At 40.7% G+C, this 18,409-nt stretch overlaps 1 protein-coding gene across 3 annotated transcripts in view; it reads right to left on the bottom strand.

Moving 5' to 3' along the window:
• VEGFC (vascular endothelial growth factor C) overlaps nt 1-15,557 on the bottom strand; it is a 77,523-nt gene extending 61,966 nt beyond the window's left edge. Inside the window, exon 1 of one of the 3 annotated variants that reach the window (XM_032686886.1) lies at nt 15,179-15,557. In XM_032686886.1, coding sequence (XP_032542777.1) covers nt 15,179-15,322 — 144 coding nt within the window. In that variant the 5' untranslated portion in view covers nt 15,323-15,557. Of the gene's footprint in view, nt 1-12,422; nt 12,653-13,401; nt 13,423-15,178 lie in introns of those variants that run through there. The other 2 variants (XM_032686889.1, XM_032686887.1) reach the window with 2 other exon arrangements.
• Between the last annotated feature and the right edge of the window lie 2,852 nt (nt 15,558-18,409).

Raw genomic sequence — 18,409 nt, 5'->3', positions numbered from 1 at the left:
CCAAACTTGTGTCACTGAAAGTCCAAGTACAAAGCAGAAGGTAAACAATATTTGTTTATATGTCCTTCTAGTAGTTCAATAAGGATCACAATCACTTTAATTACCGTACTTCTACAGAAAAAAATTTGGACAACTACCTTCACTCAACATAAACACAAATAACCCACCAATGGACACTCTCGCAAATTGTCAGTGCAAGTTTAGCTGCTCATGAACTACATGGATTTTGTTGCAAAAATTAACCTGTTTACAAATACATTGTTAACCAGATCACCCTCTCGCTACACAGAACACACTCACAGTACTATCTAATCACAAAGAAAGTTGAGTTGGAGCTTAATGGTTGATCCTAAGGCATATTCTGCAGGAAGCATAGGTGACTACTAAAGTCAGCAATGTGGTCCAGTATTACCAGCCCTTCACTTCAATATTGCTGAATCTTATGTGCATGTAAGAGAAAAAAATAAAAAAACAAAACTAGTTTGGTTAATAAGATCCTCATTACTTACAAAGAGTAAATGAAAAAGACAATTTTATTTTTATCTGTTCACATTGCTAGTCATGGTCTATGAGGATATGTTTGTGAACCACTGCAACCAGGTACGTGACTACTCTTACCTAATTTTGCTATACAGTAAAACAAGATCAGCCACTAGAAATTATTTACCTGGAGGATCATAGCTAAACTGTTGCAGACTCCCTATAAATCCAGCATAAATCCATGCTGCTACCAAAAGCAGTATCCTTATCTTACCTCCCCTTACCAGCTTTCCAACTCATGTTGAAGGAGGAGTAAGGGGAATAGGGACAGGCTCCTGGCTGGAGCACCCCTTCTGTCAAATTAAGTACAATATTATTTACCATAACCCAGATGCAATGCACTAATTATATATATACTATATATGCTACCTTCTTCAACTACTAGGGCTGGATCCAGAGAGGTATGATTACATCTTTCTATCAGCACTGCTTACAGCAGCATAATTATACTGGAAAATTAATGTATTTCAGACAACTCAAGTAAAAACACTGTAATTTCAGTAAGAAGAAAAAAATTAATAATTAAAAAAATTGTCCTTCCCAAGTACAGCTCTGTCAGAGTGCCTTTGAAGAGTACTGTAGAAATTTCTCACACTGTTGTAATCTTTACTGAGTACAATCAAAGAGGTTGTGGGGTTTTCTTCTTTGTTTGTTTTCTTTCAGTGCCCCAGAAGACTTTGAAGCCAATACTGCCATCCAGCTAAAGCATTAACATATCAGAGTATCAGGATGCTGGTTGCAAAATAATTCTGATTTTATGAAAGGACATGGGGAAAATTGGTAAGCAGTGGATTAGAACAGTTCTGTATGAAATTCAGCCACTTTAATGACTACCAAATGTTTATTGATTCCATTTTTCTTTCAAGATTGCTACTCAGGTATCAGTGCAAGTTTTATAAGATAAGAAATTAATTTCACATTACACTACACAAAGTAAGACTTTGCATTTACTTTAGATTCTTCAATACTGCACTAAGTCAAAGTGAAAGGGAAATTCCCATTCTAATTAAACCAATTAGCTAAAGAACACAGCCTGCTTGCCTCAGAATTAGCTTTCTTTTTAATAATTTCCTCATTAGGCAGTTTGCAGGTTAAAAATATATATATACAGTGATTATAAAAATTTAAGTCTTTACAAGAGCATGTGTTAAATAGTCTAAGGAGCTTCATGACAATGCATGTAACAGTGATTTTTTAGGAATTCATAGTGCATATCATTTATGGGAGGAAAAATAAAATCAAAGCTAACGACAGTTTTCACAATTGTATTAAAGAATATGCAGAACAATAGCAGAAATCAATACGTTGGCACAAATATGAAACAAATATTTAGAATTAAAAAATGTTATGATTACCCAGAATTCAATTTTATTCAATATATCACTTGTTAGATAATATCTCTAGAATAACAATAAGGATTTAAACAAATATGCCTCAATGGGACCCTTTGTAAGATGCATAGATTCCTCTAATAGAGCAGCCTATGATACTTCTCTAGTGAGGCAGGGGAAATATGTCCCAATAACACAAAGAAGAATAACCAATGCAAGGAAAAAAAAATCCAAACCCTAGATGACTTAATCTTCTTCAGAAGACTACAGATATTTCTAAGGGGGTGACATTTGATGTCTGCTAAAGCTTACATTATACAGCACTTATCTGAAGTGTTTTCATTAATTGCCTTATCTTCTCCCTCCTCCTGGAAGGGGAGAAAAAGGAATTAAGGAAGATTTGTGACCCAACTGTTTAGGACCCAACTCCACCACCTTTCTCCAGCTGTTCCTGTACTTTTCTATGGAGTAGGCATCAAGAGAAAGAGAGGATCTCCTGGTTTGCCCCTTTACTCAGCACTGCACTACTGTTCATCAAGTGGCATTTGGAATTTCCTACAAACAAATCCATATTATGGGTCCCAGCCACCATAAACAGCTCAAAAGAGCTACAGATTCTAATTCTGACCTACAGGGAAAATTATCACCCCAAGCTGGCAAAACCTCAGGCAGACAGCAACTGAAGAGACCCCATGCATGTAATAAAGGTCTAAAGATGAAAATAAAATCAGTCTCTTGACGAAAGGGGTGGGGAAAATCTGACACTGGATGCAGTCACTCCGACTGGCCAAAATATAAAACCAATCAGATTTGTATTTGATTGAAATATAGTATGAATAATATTGAAATAAATAAATGACACATTCATGCTGCTTCTTTAGTTTGGTCTTCAAAAATTTCAGGACATATACCTCAGATCTCCAAATAAACTGCATATTTTTTCCCAAGTGCTGAAAATAATTTTTGTGCCTGTATAACACACAAGATTCAAAGAAGAGACAAGTAGAGAATATTAACTGTAGAATGAGTCTTCACAGATATTGCAGGTCGACAAAACCAAAGAAGCACCACTGCACCCAAACCAGCACCATCCTGGTACGAAGTAGCTCAGAATCTAACTGCTCACGGTACCTTCAGTATGAAAATAGACAAATAAATGGACAAGATGTCCATAAATAGATACTGAAGAGAAGAGGCAGTGGCATACCTTCTTATATCCTCAGTCCAACAACTGGGGATGTTCAGAGGGTATGAATGGAGCAAACAGCAGAAACTGACTAAGCCCAAATATTCTCCTTACTCAGAAGCACATGCTGCTGACACTGACAGAGGCCAAACACTTGCCTAGGCAGACCACTAGTTCTAGTTTGCCCCAGTGGGGTTTTTCTTATATTCTTATGCTCTGGGCTAGGATTGATGTGCATCTAAAAATTTGCAAGCATAGGTAGGTTTCCGATAAATTTGCTTGGTCATATGCACCTAGTTAGTGCACAAAACTAAGTCCTCACAAATGTTGCCTGACAGTAGCATCATATTGTTAACAGGTATAAACAGCCTCTGAAAGATTGCTGGCATAGTTCACAGATCACTTTGAGACCACATCTCATTTTTAAAGAAAAATCATTAAGGACATTAAATATAGAGCTCATAGTTTTTAACACAGAAGATGGCTAGTCCCATTAAATCTCACACTGTGCACATGTGGTAGGCAGAAAAACACATTAAAAGCATAATGAACACATAGGTTTAAATCACAGATGTTTAAATAATCATCATCTTGAAACAGGCCCCTAAGAACAGCTTTTATGTGCATTTTGAGGAAATGGCAATAACTATGAAATGCCTTCCCTCATCCTGTTCTTCAGTATAAATACGGGTAGTTCTTTAAAGGAGGCGTTTGAATCGTACTCATGTCTGACATGTTACAAAATACTCTCAAATCAAGACACACTTTAAAAACAGATATACAAGTGGAATTGCTAGGAAAGAGAACAAAACATCATTGTGTCCCTACACACATCTGTGGTGTCCCACATCTGGAATCCTGTTTTCACTCCTGGCTTTCCCCCTCTCCTTATTCTGCAGTCTTAAAAGAGAATTAAGAAAGGTATGAATTCAAGTGATCAAAGGTAAGGAACAGTTTCATTTCAAAGAGCAGGTTACATAAGTGAAAGATTTTTAGCCTGAAAAAGAACAATGGAGAGGGGAACTCAATAAGACCGCAAGTGGCATGGACAGCATTGCTCTCTGCCTTGTCCAGAAGATGGACTGGGGAAGTTTCATGCTTAATTAGCAGGTGTCAGGCTCAAGACAAGTAATAGGAATGGTTTTTTTACTGTTTTGGGACTTGTTTGGTTATTTGAAAGTTTACTATTATGCATAGTAAACAGAACATCCACTTGATCATACAGAAAGCTGTTGATGTCAAAAACTTCTGGGGGCTCCATGAGCACCTAGATCAAAAGTAAGAGAAAAGTCAATTGAAAGCTATTACAAAAAGCAAAATAACATGCACACACACCACCCAACATTTAAGGCAAGTAAGTTCACAAAGCTGCTGCCAACAGTCTGCCAGCATGTAGTGACACTTTCAATTTCTTTGCTCAGAAGGAGGTTGTCAAGTAGATCCTGTAATTTGGCAGGGCCTTGCATGGTAAGGGCATAAATAAAAAGAGAAGAAGGCCAGCCAAAAAAAATAACTAAGAGGTACTGAAGAGCCAGAAGAGTGGCTGTAGCCAGGTGCATGTTGCCATGGTTGCCCTTTCACTAGGACAGACATGAGTCTGGGGATCCTGTAAATGCCTGCTGTTGGGTTCTCTAACTGAAGTCCCCAGCTGGCCCAGGAACAAGCAGCAGGTACATGTTGACACACCAGGGTTTCAGAATTTTTCCTGAAAGTGGTCTGTGGGATGCAAAGATGAAGAAACAAGGCAAGCAGAGTAGAAATCTCCCAAGACATTCCATGGGGTGGTTTGAGGACAAATCAGCAGGATGTTGCACAACAATCCCCCTACAGGTGATCAAGCAGGGCAGCTCATATGACAGAAGATAAAAAGAAACTTTGGGGGAACAGGATTCAGTGGGTATTCTGTCTTCTTGCAAGAACAGACATGCCCATGGCCAAAGGGCAGCCTTCACCTGAAGGAGGTTTCAGGGGGAAGGTGTTACAGATTACTTCTCATCATGAGGTTTCCAACATTGCTCTCCAAGTCGTCCTCTGCCACACTAGTAGAGCACAGGGTGCACGTTTAGTGGCTGTGCAGCATGGGCTCTCCGAGATTGCCCATGTTGGGTACTGCTGAAAATGGCATATAGGGCTAATCAGGCATTTTGCCTGACCAGGCATAGACATTCTTCTACTCTTAAGTGACTTCAATAATCACTATATATAGCATAACCCAACTAATCATGGAGTAAAGCAGCAACTCAAGGGAGTTGCTCAGAGGCTCAAGGGAACAACAGAGATCATCCACCTGTCATATGAGATGAGAATTTGAAAATTTCATTAATTTTCTGAAACTGTTAGCTAAGATATTCAAAGTTTCATTACTACAAAGTGCCTTTTTATGATGTTAATCCAGATTAATAGTGACTGTTCAATTTAGAGTTTGCCTAATTCTTTAGTTCTATCTGATACAACAGAACGACCTAATTCTTCCTTCCTTTGAAGTGTGGTCTTACCCTCTGAAAATTCTTCATTGCTCCTTCCCCTACTTCCTATTCCAAAATCACAGTGCTTTTAGTGCCTTACAGCCCATCCACAGATATTTTGAAAAGGAAAGTACTTCAGAGCTCATCTACAGGTCTTTACTGCTTTATTTGTTTTTAGTGATTTGATCAACTGCTGGCCTAAACACCTGGAGAAACAAACAAACAAACAAATATTAAAAAAATACTAAAAAACTCAGGGTTCTCAATAATCTTAGAGATCTTCATCATTTTCACAGCTGATAATCAGAGGGAAACAGGCAGCTCTTCTTTGGTAAGAAAAATAAAAGCATTTTATCACACAACACTTCACAACTTTCAGTTGTACAGGCTCCATTACTCTGACTTGAGCACCACGCTCTTGGAGGGAACCAAAACTGTAGAGAGCCCTTTTATCAACCAGTTTGCCACTCTAAGGTGGTCTGATCTCAGAGTCCAGTTGTTAATCAAACTCACCTCCCTCAGCGTACACACACGGTGAATCCCTTCCTAAAAGGGGACAATCTCATTCGTCCAGTACTATTAACATGGCATTCCTGCCAGCTGAAACAAATTGCACTGAGGTAGCCAGGAGCTGCTCACCTGCTAGGCTCTGCTGACCCACAAGAGGAGCCAAGATCTTTCCAAGCTATATGTTCAAAAAAGTACATTTTTATATCTCAGGGTGTACCTGGGAATGCAAGGCAGAAGGCACAAACTCAGCATCACTAACACTCCAGCAACCAAGGAGACTCTCAGAGAATTTGATTTTGAGCCTAGCCTCTTGGCTTCTGTTGCCTGGCAGTTTAGATGAAACCACCATGAAACTGTACAAAGGAGAGAGGTCAATACCCACTGCATTCAGTCTCATGTCAGTGGGACTTCTAGCAGCTGTTAAAGTTCTTTTAAAAGCTGTGCCCTGCACAATAGGGTTCTTGATATTTTTAAATGAACCAACATTTTGCCCTTCTCTATCCAGCCGCAAGCACACCCAACTGTAAAGACAAAGTAATTGTCCATATTATCTTCCTTCCTGGAAAAAAACCAGTTCTCCATATTTACTGAATCTACTGTGCTAACAAGACTGCCTCATTTTCTCCAAATTACAGAATACTTCAATATTAACATATAAAGGAGATAAAATTAAAAAATCCTTGCGTCAAAGAAATATTGAAATCTTAACATGAATACTTTGACATTCACAAATCAAATGAAACAAAGTAAATGGTCAAATCTGTATTGCAGCAGCACTGTGCCCATTACGCAAGACAGGCTGGAAAGCGGGTGAAGAGGAAGTCTGAGGCTCTGTTTTCATTTGGAAACATCTGTCCCTAGGCAAGTGACAAATGTCAGTAAGGCACCACCTCACAAGTTTATTTCTCATTTTCCTTTCACAATTAATTGCACTAGTAATCTAACCATAAATAGCAATTCTATAAAAATTATACATACAGTCTTCATCAAGACTCTTGGTACTATTAATTTTAAAGGCAAATTATGTTTCTGTCAATTATGTCTGTGGCCAGTCACAAGTAGTTATCACTGTAATTATTGAAGTTATGTTATTTCTAAGAAGAAATAGGAGTGGTATATCTAAGTAATAGACAGTGTGCAAATAAGCAGAGATTTTCTCCGCAGCAGCACGCCAAATAATGAATGATCCTTTTAGGGGTACAAAATACAAACAATCTTTGACATCCAGTGAAACCTACATTCACAGTATTCCCCTAGTCTCCAACTCACAGCAGCCACAAAGCTGTCTCCTAGTCTGCAACACCTAGCAGTTGTTAGTCAATTAGAATGACAGGTCAAGACTGTGGTAAATTCTTAGAGCTCCAAAGGCAACATTTTCAAAGAAAAGAAAATATTAAAAAATTTAAAAAAAACCTAAACCCACCCTCTCAGAATTACTTCCAACACCTGTGGTAAGAAATGCCCTCCCTTTTTTTTTTTTTTGGTTGTTGTTGTTGTATTTTGTTTTTTGGTTTTTTTCTTAAGGAAAAAACAAAACTAAAGTTGTTCAATCCAGTTTTTCTTTACAGTTTTAATCACTTCTCAGGTTTTCCTTATGTTTTAAATTCTTCAGTATTTTTTTCTTTTTCCATGTTAAGTTTCTTTAATATGTATATAGCACAGAGCAAGACCACCTACATGGACAGTTCCCAGAGCTCAACTTGGTATGAGTACTTTCAAGTACAGGTTACTATGAATTCAAGTCCACAGATTCTAGCCTTGGTTCATGGCAGTGTCCACTTGGGCTCGCTCTGGGTCACAGACGGCCCAGAGAAAGGAACTCCTCCACACCTCCCTCACACTGCTTCCTCAGCAAGAACCCCTTCAGATCAGGAGTCAGTTGGCAGAGCAGGAACACGGATTCCACCATGTGCAGGCAACACACCTCAAACAACACCTACCAGCTTTTCCTCACGTGACTGTGTACATGGATCCCATACTTGCAGGGTAAGGAGCATTAGCTGCCTATTCCAAAAAGGATGAACATCTCTTAAAATCAATAATCATAATCCAGGCCTTCTAAAATGAATGTTTGACCTGGAAATAATAAATACCTCAACCTCTGAAACTGGTGCTCTTTTTCTCTCTAATGAGACTGTTCCTTGAGCAGACTGTAGAGGTTACCAGTTGTAACAGTATCTCTCAATTTGAAACAAAAACACAAATGAAACAAACTAATCAACCTCCAAACATTTAATTGTCTACATAAACATGACTAAGTTGACAGCAGATAAAGTGTAAAGCTTCACTTGGCTAGTTTTTCTTTTGGCTCTAAATATTGTAACTGATGCAGCAAGTACATTCTGGCCAGCTGGAGCAGTCCACCACAAATGCATCTGTCCTGCTAAATTCAGCAGTTGAAGAAAGTTGAAGGACAACAACAGTAGTTTTGCTTTTTCTGAATGATCTCAAATAGAATATAGTATTTCAGTTGAAAGAGACCTACAGCAATCATCTAGTCCAACTGCCTGACCAGTTCAGGGCTGACCAAAAGCTTAAGCACATTATTAAGGGCATTGTTTGAATGTCTCCAAAATACTGACAGGCTCAGGCTTAACCATCTTTCTAGAAAGCCTGTTCTAGTGTTTGACTACCCTCTTGGAAAAGAAATGCTTCCTAACGTCCAATCTGAACTTCCCCTGGTGCAGTTTTAACCATTCCCATGCATCCAACCACTGGACCACAGGGAGAAGAGATCATCACCTCCTTCTCCACATTCCCCCTCTCAGAAAGCTGTAAAGAGCAATGAGATCACCCTTCAGCCTCCTTCTCTCCAAGACACAGACAGAGTCCTCAGCTGCTCTTCATAGGACACTCCTTCCAGTCCTGTCACCAGCTTTGTTACGCTCCTCTGGATGCATGCAAGGATCTTCACATCCTTCTTGAATTGTGGGGCCCAGAACCACGCACAGTGCTCAAGGTGAGGCTGCACCAATGCTAAGTACAGCAGGAGAGCAGGATAAATACTGTTTCTGAAAATCTTTAGAAATACCAGAAAATTACACACATGCTTGTGGGGTGTTTGGAAGATGCTACAGGTCTTCTTTGGAGAAAAAAATTAGGAAATAGCCAAATGTTGCATCTGTTCTCAGAAGCTATCCCTTCCATAAATTCCTCTCTTCTCCCTTTCTCGACAGAGCACAATTATTGAGTAAGGAAAGTCAGAGAATTAAACCATTTAACAGTGTAAAGGATTTTGTTAGAGATGATATCTGATTCCTGAAATTACTTATTTGGTGCCACAAACAGGTAGGAGTAACACAGGGGATGCCACACCTGTGACACCAGAGAGAAATATGCGTGTCATCTACTCCCCAGCAGCCTCCTGGTGTCTTCCCAGAATTGTCCAATTCTTTGCCATTACATTCCCTTGTCCAGTATAAAAGGTCCTGCCTGATTCAATAAGGAACAGGTTGTAAAACACCTTCAACAGGTTTTAAGCTGCATCCTTGAGGTCAGGCTACTGGAAAACTGTCAGTGAGTAGGCGAAGCCATTATGTGAACAGTATGGAGTACTACAGAATTCAGGGTGATGGTAGTACTGTGTAATTAATGCCATTAACTTTCCCGAGCAATCATTTTTCATTGAAGTTAACCATAATTGGAATACCAAAAGTTTTCTGCAGAAGATGTATAGCCTTAGTAACTACATGTAGGATGGCTACATACTCGTCTATACTCAGTGAAGAGTACAATATAGCCAAAATACACCAACTATTACTATTTTTTTTCTTCAGTATGAGAAGTTTTTCCCTGTGTTTTCTCCTCCTCTCCCTAAGAACACCATTCCTCTTGGTTATTTTGCTAAAAAGGAGCTTCTTACCATAACATTCACTCCCTCCACTGATAACTACAGTCTCTAAATACTTGTAAGGACTTATAACTATCTTACAGCTGACTTGTCTAAAGTCAGGAAACGTCAAAAGAGAAAACAAACTACTACAGAGCTAGACGGATTGATTTATGATGATTACAATGGAAGAACAGAAGAATAAATGTCTTATAGTTTTGCTATTTCCTAACTAACATCTGAAATGCAATGAAGAGGGGGAAAAGAGTAACACAAATATTGTCACCAGAAGAACTTCTGGAGACGAAAGAAGACGAAAGAAGATAAACAAGTTGAAAAACTGATATATAACAGGAATTCAAAGAATCTCTCACACTCTCCTAAACTATCAATATTTTAAATTAAAATTCTGGTGCAATTTATGCAGCCATTAGTGTCTTTGAAGTAGATACACATTTACATGGAGGGGAACTTGGTATTCCATATCACTTGGAATAGAAGGTGAAATTAGAAAAAAAAGTAATGACTATTTATAATAGGTAAGAAAAAAATCATATCTATCCTACTTACTATGCAAAATTCAATACCTTCCCAAAAAAACTCTTAAGAAACAACTTAAACTTTGAAAGAGCTTATGAATTTCAAGTAACAACCTTGCCTGGAATTTCTTATAAATCATTCTACAAACAGCTGTAGTACGGGTTTTTTTACATTAAACAGGATATTAAATTTGATAGGAAACTAGTGTGACTTCAGTTGGATTCCCTTTGTTCCAAGGATTTTGTTTTAATAAATCACTAACCACATTCAAAAAAGCAGCAGCTGAACACAAGGTTCTAGACAGACTTTCTATCCTGGATGCAGGGTATAAGTGGAAGAGGATTATTACCATCACCCTCAGCTACAACAGCCCAATGAATACGTCCTGGTTTATTTTTACTAAAATAAGTGGACACACATCCTTGAAAAAACAGGCAAGAGTTTAAACACACACTGAACCTAAGTGAGCATAGAAATAATTTTTTGATGGGATGCTTCTGTATGCCCCTAAACACTGCAGTTCAAGTGATCTCTAAAGCCTTTTTAGAATCTTTATAAGAGCATGGGACCGCTGCTGACAAATAACTGAAGTCCCAAACAGGCACACAAGCATGCTTACACAAGATACCCAGGAATGCACATACTTACACTGAGAACTAAAAAGTACCCTGAGCTCTTAGAGCTTAGTATTGTACTTTACTCACTTAAAAGGCTAGACCAAGGTTTACTATTCATGTTTGCAGAAGCATTGCTTAGTTTTTATAATAGGTCCTATTACCAATGTTCATCCTATTGAATGATACACATCATGCTCCTAAAAAAACCAATCTTTCTATGTGCACATGTCTGAAAAGAGAGTGGCTACACACACATAAAAAGAAAATTTGCAGCAGACTAAACAGCAGCAGCAGAAAAAAAAACACATTCTCCCTACATGCTCAATTTAGCACTTAAGCAACAGCCTAAGCTCTGGGAGTGAGGTTTATGCTTGTTTTCAGAGCAGAAAGTCTAGCTTCATCTCTCACCAGTGCAGGTAACATCACAGAGTAAGGCACACTTCATAAACTTAGAGGTGGTCATAAACCTGATGGGTCTGAGATTATACCCTGGAGATACACTGACAGGAGGAAACCCTGGAAACTGACACTGCTTTTCCTCATACTCCCATTAACTAACAATATTTAAACTCTGTTAGCCATCAACAAACAGCATTGTATGATTAGGTCAGATTTTAAATAATTTTAAAACAATAATAATAACAAGGTGTATCTCTGGTGAGGTAGCATCCAAGATAAATGCCGCTCACATAAGCACATTTATTTTCATTGCAAAAAAAGCAAATCATAGAATCACATCACAGAGTGTTCTGTACTTAATGCTGTCTGTGTAAAGAGGCCCCAGTGAAATTTTCAGGGGTGTACTTTAGAACAGGTAAATATATTTTCATTTGCTAGTCCCATTCTAATACAAAACAAAGAATCCTTGCATAAACATAGTTTTAAACCTCTTAAAACTAAACAGGAAAATTGACCAATATTGCTTTTGTATAGTCACATAATCCTAAAGGTTAGACTATGCAACAAAATGATGGTGCAGCTATGACAAATTCTTGCAATTGTGTGGCTTCATTTCTGTTATTCTTACTATAATAACCTAGCTTTGCTATTGTTATCTTATTGCCATTAATGAATTCTAGGTACATGCTACTGTTACGCCTTCATTTCAATAACCTAAGAAGTTTATTTTATTTATTTTTAAATAATACTCTCAGAGGTAGACAGTATAGATTCACCCATCGTGGCCCATTCAAAATTACCTAAAGAACAACAGCCAGAGACAAAACACAGTGTAAAAGTTACTAAAACATTAATAGACAGTAAAGGGAGATTAAGTTTCAAGTCACCACTATGGCACCACAGCTCACCCTCTCCTTGCTGCAGCTGCTGCGAGCATCTCTGCGGCGGGTCCCTGCCAAACTGCGTGAAATCTGGGGGCAGGAGAGCTGATTCCCCGGGGCCCACCTTAAGCAGAGAGACAACTGAAGTACCAGGTTACGTTCCGCAGCAAGCCACGCAGGCGGAGAGAAGGGGCCAGGGCAGCCCTCCCTGCCCAGCCGGGGAGAGGCGGGGTGTGACTGGGAGGGGGTCGCCTCGTCGGGGCAACCCCTTATGCTGCAGGAAATCCGAAAAAGGTGATTTACGGGCAAGGTTCATTCCCATCCCACTGAGCTGACAGTTCAGCTGAAAAGTATTAATCTGGGCCCTGAAAGCTTGTTAAATAACGAACTTTACCCTTAGGCTGAAAAAAAAACCGGGGTGGGCGGGGTTGGGGGGGAAAGCAGGGTTGCACAAGCTTATCGGTGCCCACTTGCTGCAGAACATGTCCTTGCAAGAGCTGTGTATGAAGAACTACTACTATTTATATCTGTAACGCTTTCAAGTTGCTGCAAATCTCTAGACAAGATTAATACATGAAAATTACCTGCTTAAAAACACGATATCCTTATTTTCTGCCCAGATTTTTCTATGTTGGAGGACCCTCAACTTCATCCACACTTTTTAAAATGTTTTTTAAAGCTAAAGTTCCTAATGTAGGAGTAGAGAGAAATAAAGATAACGTGTAAAAAGATGACCCAAAGGACTGCATAACCTGCACTTAGGCATCGGCTTAACATGGAGTAACATGGCATATGGACGGGAAGTCGAAACAGAGGAAGCATAGCACCTATGAATTTCATTGAAGTTAACAAAGTTCAAGCGGATACTTTATACTGACAATACAATCATATTTTCCTTGAAACAATTATTTGCAGTTTACTTATTTAATCTTTTCATAATTACTTCAGATATTCATCTCAATATTCACTCATCACAGTAACAAACACATGCAGTACTCACTCAAACCGTTCCAGCAAAAGCAACAAAATCACAATTAAAGACTTCCAACATGACTAAATCTCTTTGGATCCAGAGTCTTTCTCTCTCTCTGCTTACTACTCACCAATAGTCAGGTACAAAAACGTTTTTCTATTAACATAATCACTTAACACATGCCATCCCACTCACTTCCCAGTCTCTTGACCCTTCCTTCCTTTGGTTTGCTGACAGTTCCTCTTTTTCCAGGGAGTACTTGCACTTCCACACAATGCAGGACAGTGGCAGCTCCCAAAGACTTCGAGGTTTCTTCCAGAAACAGAGTGACTGTCCACACCATGTGCATGGGATCTGAGGTGAATACCTTCACTATCAGCTGTTCTACCTCAGCAGTTTAAGTGTACAAAATATTCACTGTGCTCCAGTTTGGATTCTTTCTATCTTTTGAGCATAAACTATTCTGAGGCTTTACAACTCAAATGCTAGTTCCACCCAGTAAATATCTGACTTACAGTCATGGGTTGTAAAGCATTGAGGTATCTTTACCTTCCACTAAGTTTTGGGGTTTTGTTGGTTTGTTTTTTTTTTTTAAACTTGTATAAATAGTCTAAGTGATGAGTGGCCAGCTGAATTGATTTTGTGTTCCTACTTTTGAATAACTTAAGTTTGAAAAACACTTGCTAAACATTTAAGCAATATGATCACTGATAGTGTATTAGCAGTGTTGCAATGTAAGCATTTGTCTATAATTAAAATACTTTAAGAGAGACTACAGTATAATCAGTAACCTTTTCCATGCAGAATATTATCTGAAAAGTATGACTTCTGTGTACAACATATAATCTACAACAGTTTGAATACCTGAAGTAAGTACAGCTAATGTACACTATCAAAACTTGACTGCCCATGTAGTGACAGTAAAATCTCCCAAATGTTTAATCAGTAAAACAAACAGCATGAGGAGGGGGGAGGGAGGAGGGAAATCAGAATATTAGCTTAGCTTTTAATCCACACACTTCCCTCCCTGCCCCATGCTGAAATGAATAATGAATGAACTGGGTCATGATTGCTTTCAATAAGTATGTCAGAAACAATGAGACAAGGCTAAGAGCTGTAATATGCTCAGACCTCAGTGGTCTTCCTAACAATGCCACATGCTTATACAGCCACATACTATGCATCTTTTTTATGCATCAGCATACCGGGAACTGCAAAACCACAAGCACAAAAGTACCCAAGGTACTTGAATTTTGTTACGAAACTTACTATGCAAACAAAAATTAACAGAGAATTTGTGTCTGGAATCCGAGAATTTAAGCGCAACTTTCATTGTGCGTCTGGGCAGAACTGAGATTTTCGAGTGTCACCTTACATCTCCCGTCAACTCTGTCACGCAGCAGCAGCTCACCCAAAGCGTCAGTAACTCCAGTAGCCCAGCTGCTCCCCTGAGTGTTTCTCAGCCTTCCCTCCCGCGTTCCCCAGCCCAGGACCTCGCACCGAGACGCCCGCGGGGCGCGCCCTCCCTGCCAGGGCCGGCAGCAGCCGTAGCCCGCGGGCCGCTGTCCCGTCCCAGCTCTGCTATCAAAGGCAGGGCCGGGATCGCTCCCGCCGGGCAGCCCCTGCACCGCGGCAGCAGCTCAGCCCGTGGGCTGCCTCTGCCCATCAGGTGTTTCGCATCTCTTTGTAAATGCAGCTGTTCCCCACGCAGCCTTGGACTCCAGCAACCCTGAAAATCCAGACACTTTAAAAAAAATTCTTCCCTCACTTTTAAGGAACCCCGCCACTTCAAAAAGCTTCTCCCAGATCTTTTCCTTGGAGCGATTTCCAAGCCGTTCCTTCAAGGGGACTCGCAGCCACATGCCTAGAGGAGTGACCTGGCATCTAGAGCGGGGGCACGGTCTTACCTTTGGCTCTCCCGCGTCGGGCTCCTCCTCATAGTACCCCTGGCCGGATTCGTAGGCGGCGGCGGCGGCCGGCTGCCGGGGTCCCAGGAGCACGGCGCCGGCAGCGAGACAGCAGCCCAGGGAGAGCACCTCCAACAAGTGCATGGTGCAGGGCGGAGCGGGGCCGCGGGGCAGCCGGAGGAATGCAGGCGAAATTATGAGGCTCCTTCTCTTCCTCTTCCCCCCTTCTCTCGCTGTCCTTCTCCCCCCTCCCTCCCCTCGCAATATCCAAGGCAGTAAAATCCGTGGGATGGAGAAGATGCGGTAGCAGAAGCTCCTAGACGCCTGCAGGGGAGTTCCCAACTTTCCCAGCCGCTTCGCAAATTCTCACCAAAGTTATCCAGAGTTTGCCAGGTGAAAAACCCACCAGGAAACCGGACATCCGAGGCTGCGCTCACTCAGGAGCAGGGGAGGTGGAAAGCGCAGAGAGGAGGAGGAGGGAGGGGAAGGAGGGAGAGAGCCAGCGAGCAGCAGAGCGAGACCGGTCGCACCGGGGGAGTTCCCTTGTCTGGGGCCGGGGGCTCCGGGCCGAGTGGCTCTGCCGCTCCCGCCGCTGTGCCGGACGCCTGTCAGCGGCGGCGCGCCCGGGGGGTGCGCGGCGCCTGGGGCTGCGCGGCGGCGGCGGGGGCTGCGCATGGCGAAAGCGCCCTCTGCCTGCGCCTCTGCGCGCTGAGAGGGGCCGGCCGCCTTCCTCCTCCTCCTCCTCCACCTCTTCCTCCTGCTGCTGCTGCTGCTGCCGCGGCGGCGCCGCCTGCCGCTGGCGCCCTGTGGAGCGGAGCGGAGCGCACCGCGGGCAAGGGGCCGCCTGGGGCGCGCTGCGGCGCTGCCGGGGAGGGGAGGAGAGCAGAGCGGGCCCGGCCCCGCAGAGCTGGCCTCGTCCCAGCTTCGACGAGATGAAGCCCCTTGTAGGTCCAAGCCCAGAGGGGAGAGCAACGTGCCCGGCTCATTTCATTTGGCTCCGAAACCAAGAGTTGAAGTTGGGCACAACGTGCACAGAGGAATCATGCAAGACAATTTCTGTGAATCCTTATCGGTTACTTGCTGAGCAGTGTTGGCAGCTTCACTAAAGAGAGTATGCAGCTATTTTTGGCCGAAGAAAAAAAGATTTTTTCATATTAGAAAGAGTACTATAATTATTTGTAGCCTTCCTATCAATGACATCTTGGAGCCGTCTTCGAAGAGAAGTAACACCCCATTCAGAGTCTTAAATAAAACCGAGTACAGATACTGTGTTCCAATTACACTGTGATTAAAAGTTGTTTTTTAAAAATGAACATTGCAATCAAAGAAGCACACTACAGCCTGCTCAGATCTCAGCTATGCAAAAGGAAAAAGTTATTCTCTATACTATTATTTTTTGCTTGATGTGATCAGCATTATTGAACCTTGTGTAAATATTTAGAAAGCTTTTCAATTGTTTTCTGCATCACTTGAGTACATCTTTTGGTAACAAGACTGTATGGGAACCAACTGTGGGAGCAGATCCCTGACTGCCTTGATTGGATGCTGGCAGTCTCCTCATGTTACACTGCTCTTATTCTTCGGGAATCCCATTATGTAGCTATTCTGGGAGCAACATTCTGGGAGTTATACATAAAGGTGTCTCTAGTAGGCCTTTAGGTACCTCCGGTTCTTTTTCATTTATATCTTATAATTTCCAAGACAGTATTTCAGCTTGCTGCTACACAGATAAATTATTTTGGTGCGTGAAAGTAATCACTTCATTTGCAATCAGAATGAAATCTGAACTTTAAATAGATCTGCATTTTGAGAATTTATATAGTTATTAGAAAATTATTGAAGAACTAACATTTTTTAAACACATTACAACAGAGTAAAGCAATGAAATAAAGACACAGTAGAAGTTAAGCAGAACAGTTATGAAGATAGAAAATAATGTACATAAATTAAAAGGCCCATTGTTCTTCATGGGACCCTTACAGCACTTCAGATCAAAGGAGAGGATTAAAGCCTAGAGAGACCATAGTCCAGGATGCAAACCCCATCTAAATAGAACTACAACATTACTGATTTGAGTTTAAACATGTTAAAATCTCTCAAAAGCATCACAGGCTGATGTAGAAAGGAAGTTCTCTTGCAGTATGTAAATAAAACCTGCCTGAAAAATCATGCACGGATAATATTATTTCAGTAACTGAGTGCAAGGAGCCTTCCCAAAACTAAATCACAAAACAGGATGGAACATACCACTCCTGCTGTGCCATCATAAAATCAACTGTCTTCATTATTTACTTCCCCCGTTCCCCAGTACTTTCATTCTCCCACCCCCCCCATTCATAGAACATCCATCATGGGATCAAACGTTTTTATGTAATAGAGCATTTCTACCAACTGGCCCGTATAGCAAGTTTAACATGTATAATTGAAAGCCAGTAATCATACTAATAGTGGCTCAAGTCACAGTCTAATCAAAAGATTTAAAAAATAAAGTGGTTGAAATCTGTAATACTTTATAGGTTCAGAGTACAAACAAATAAATATGCCATTGGTTCTGGGCCACTAAGGTTTTACTCAATCTAGACTGTATTTCTCTCCATTCCATAAAAGATGCCTAATTTAAAGGTTTACCCATTTAAATATATTTTCTGCTTCCACCATCTAATGATTAATATTCCTCTCGTGTCTTCAACTTAAACAGAAATCAGCCTACGGGACAATTAATTTACAATTCTAAGTGACACTGTACACTGAGAGTGAACTGACCTTATAAACACAAATGACTCAAGAGATATCCCTAACAGTGTAGAGACACAGGTCTGGGTCTTACCCTGTTGTGTTTCAATGGCAGCAATTGAAAAAGAAAGGATTTTTTTTTTTTATGTCAGAAGTAAGATTCCTTCAAAATATTTTTGTATTGTTTTAAGGATCCATTTAAAAAATCCAAGCCCCAATCTCTTGTTCAAGTTGGTGTAACATACATCTGACAAACACATTCCTCCCCTCTATCTAGACATACCTGGTATGTTCCTTTCAGATACATTCTGCTTCTAAAACACAGATGTGTTTCAATACCCGTTTCCTATTTCCAGTTATTAGCAAAATGAAAAGTCAGAAAGGAACCACTACAAGAAATGTGAGCTGAGACTGGGAAATAGAAGAGAATCAACAGCAGCGAGAAAAACCAGTAACATGCTTTCATAGTGTGGTCTATTTGCTTATTGTAGAGTTAAA

This window comes from Chiroxiphia lanceolata, chromosome 4 (assembly GCF_009829145.1).
Source record: "Chiroxiphia lanceolata isolate bChiLan1 chromosome 4, bChiLan1.pri, whole genome shotgun sequence".
Taxonomy (NCBI): Eukaryota; Metazoa; Chordata; class Aves; order Passeriformes; family Pipridae; genus Chiroxiphia; species Chiroxiphia lanceolata.
The sequence above is the reverse complement of the archived record's forward strand: the minus strand, read 5'-3'. Positions and strand labels throughout refer to the sequence as shown.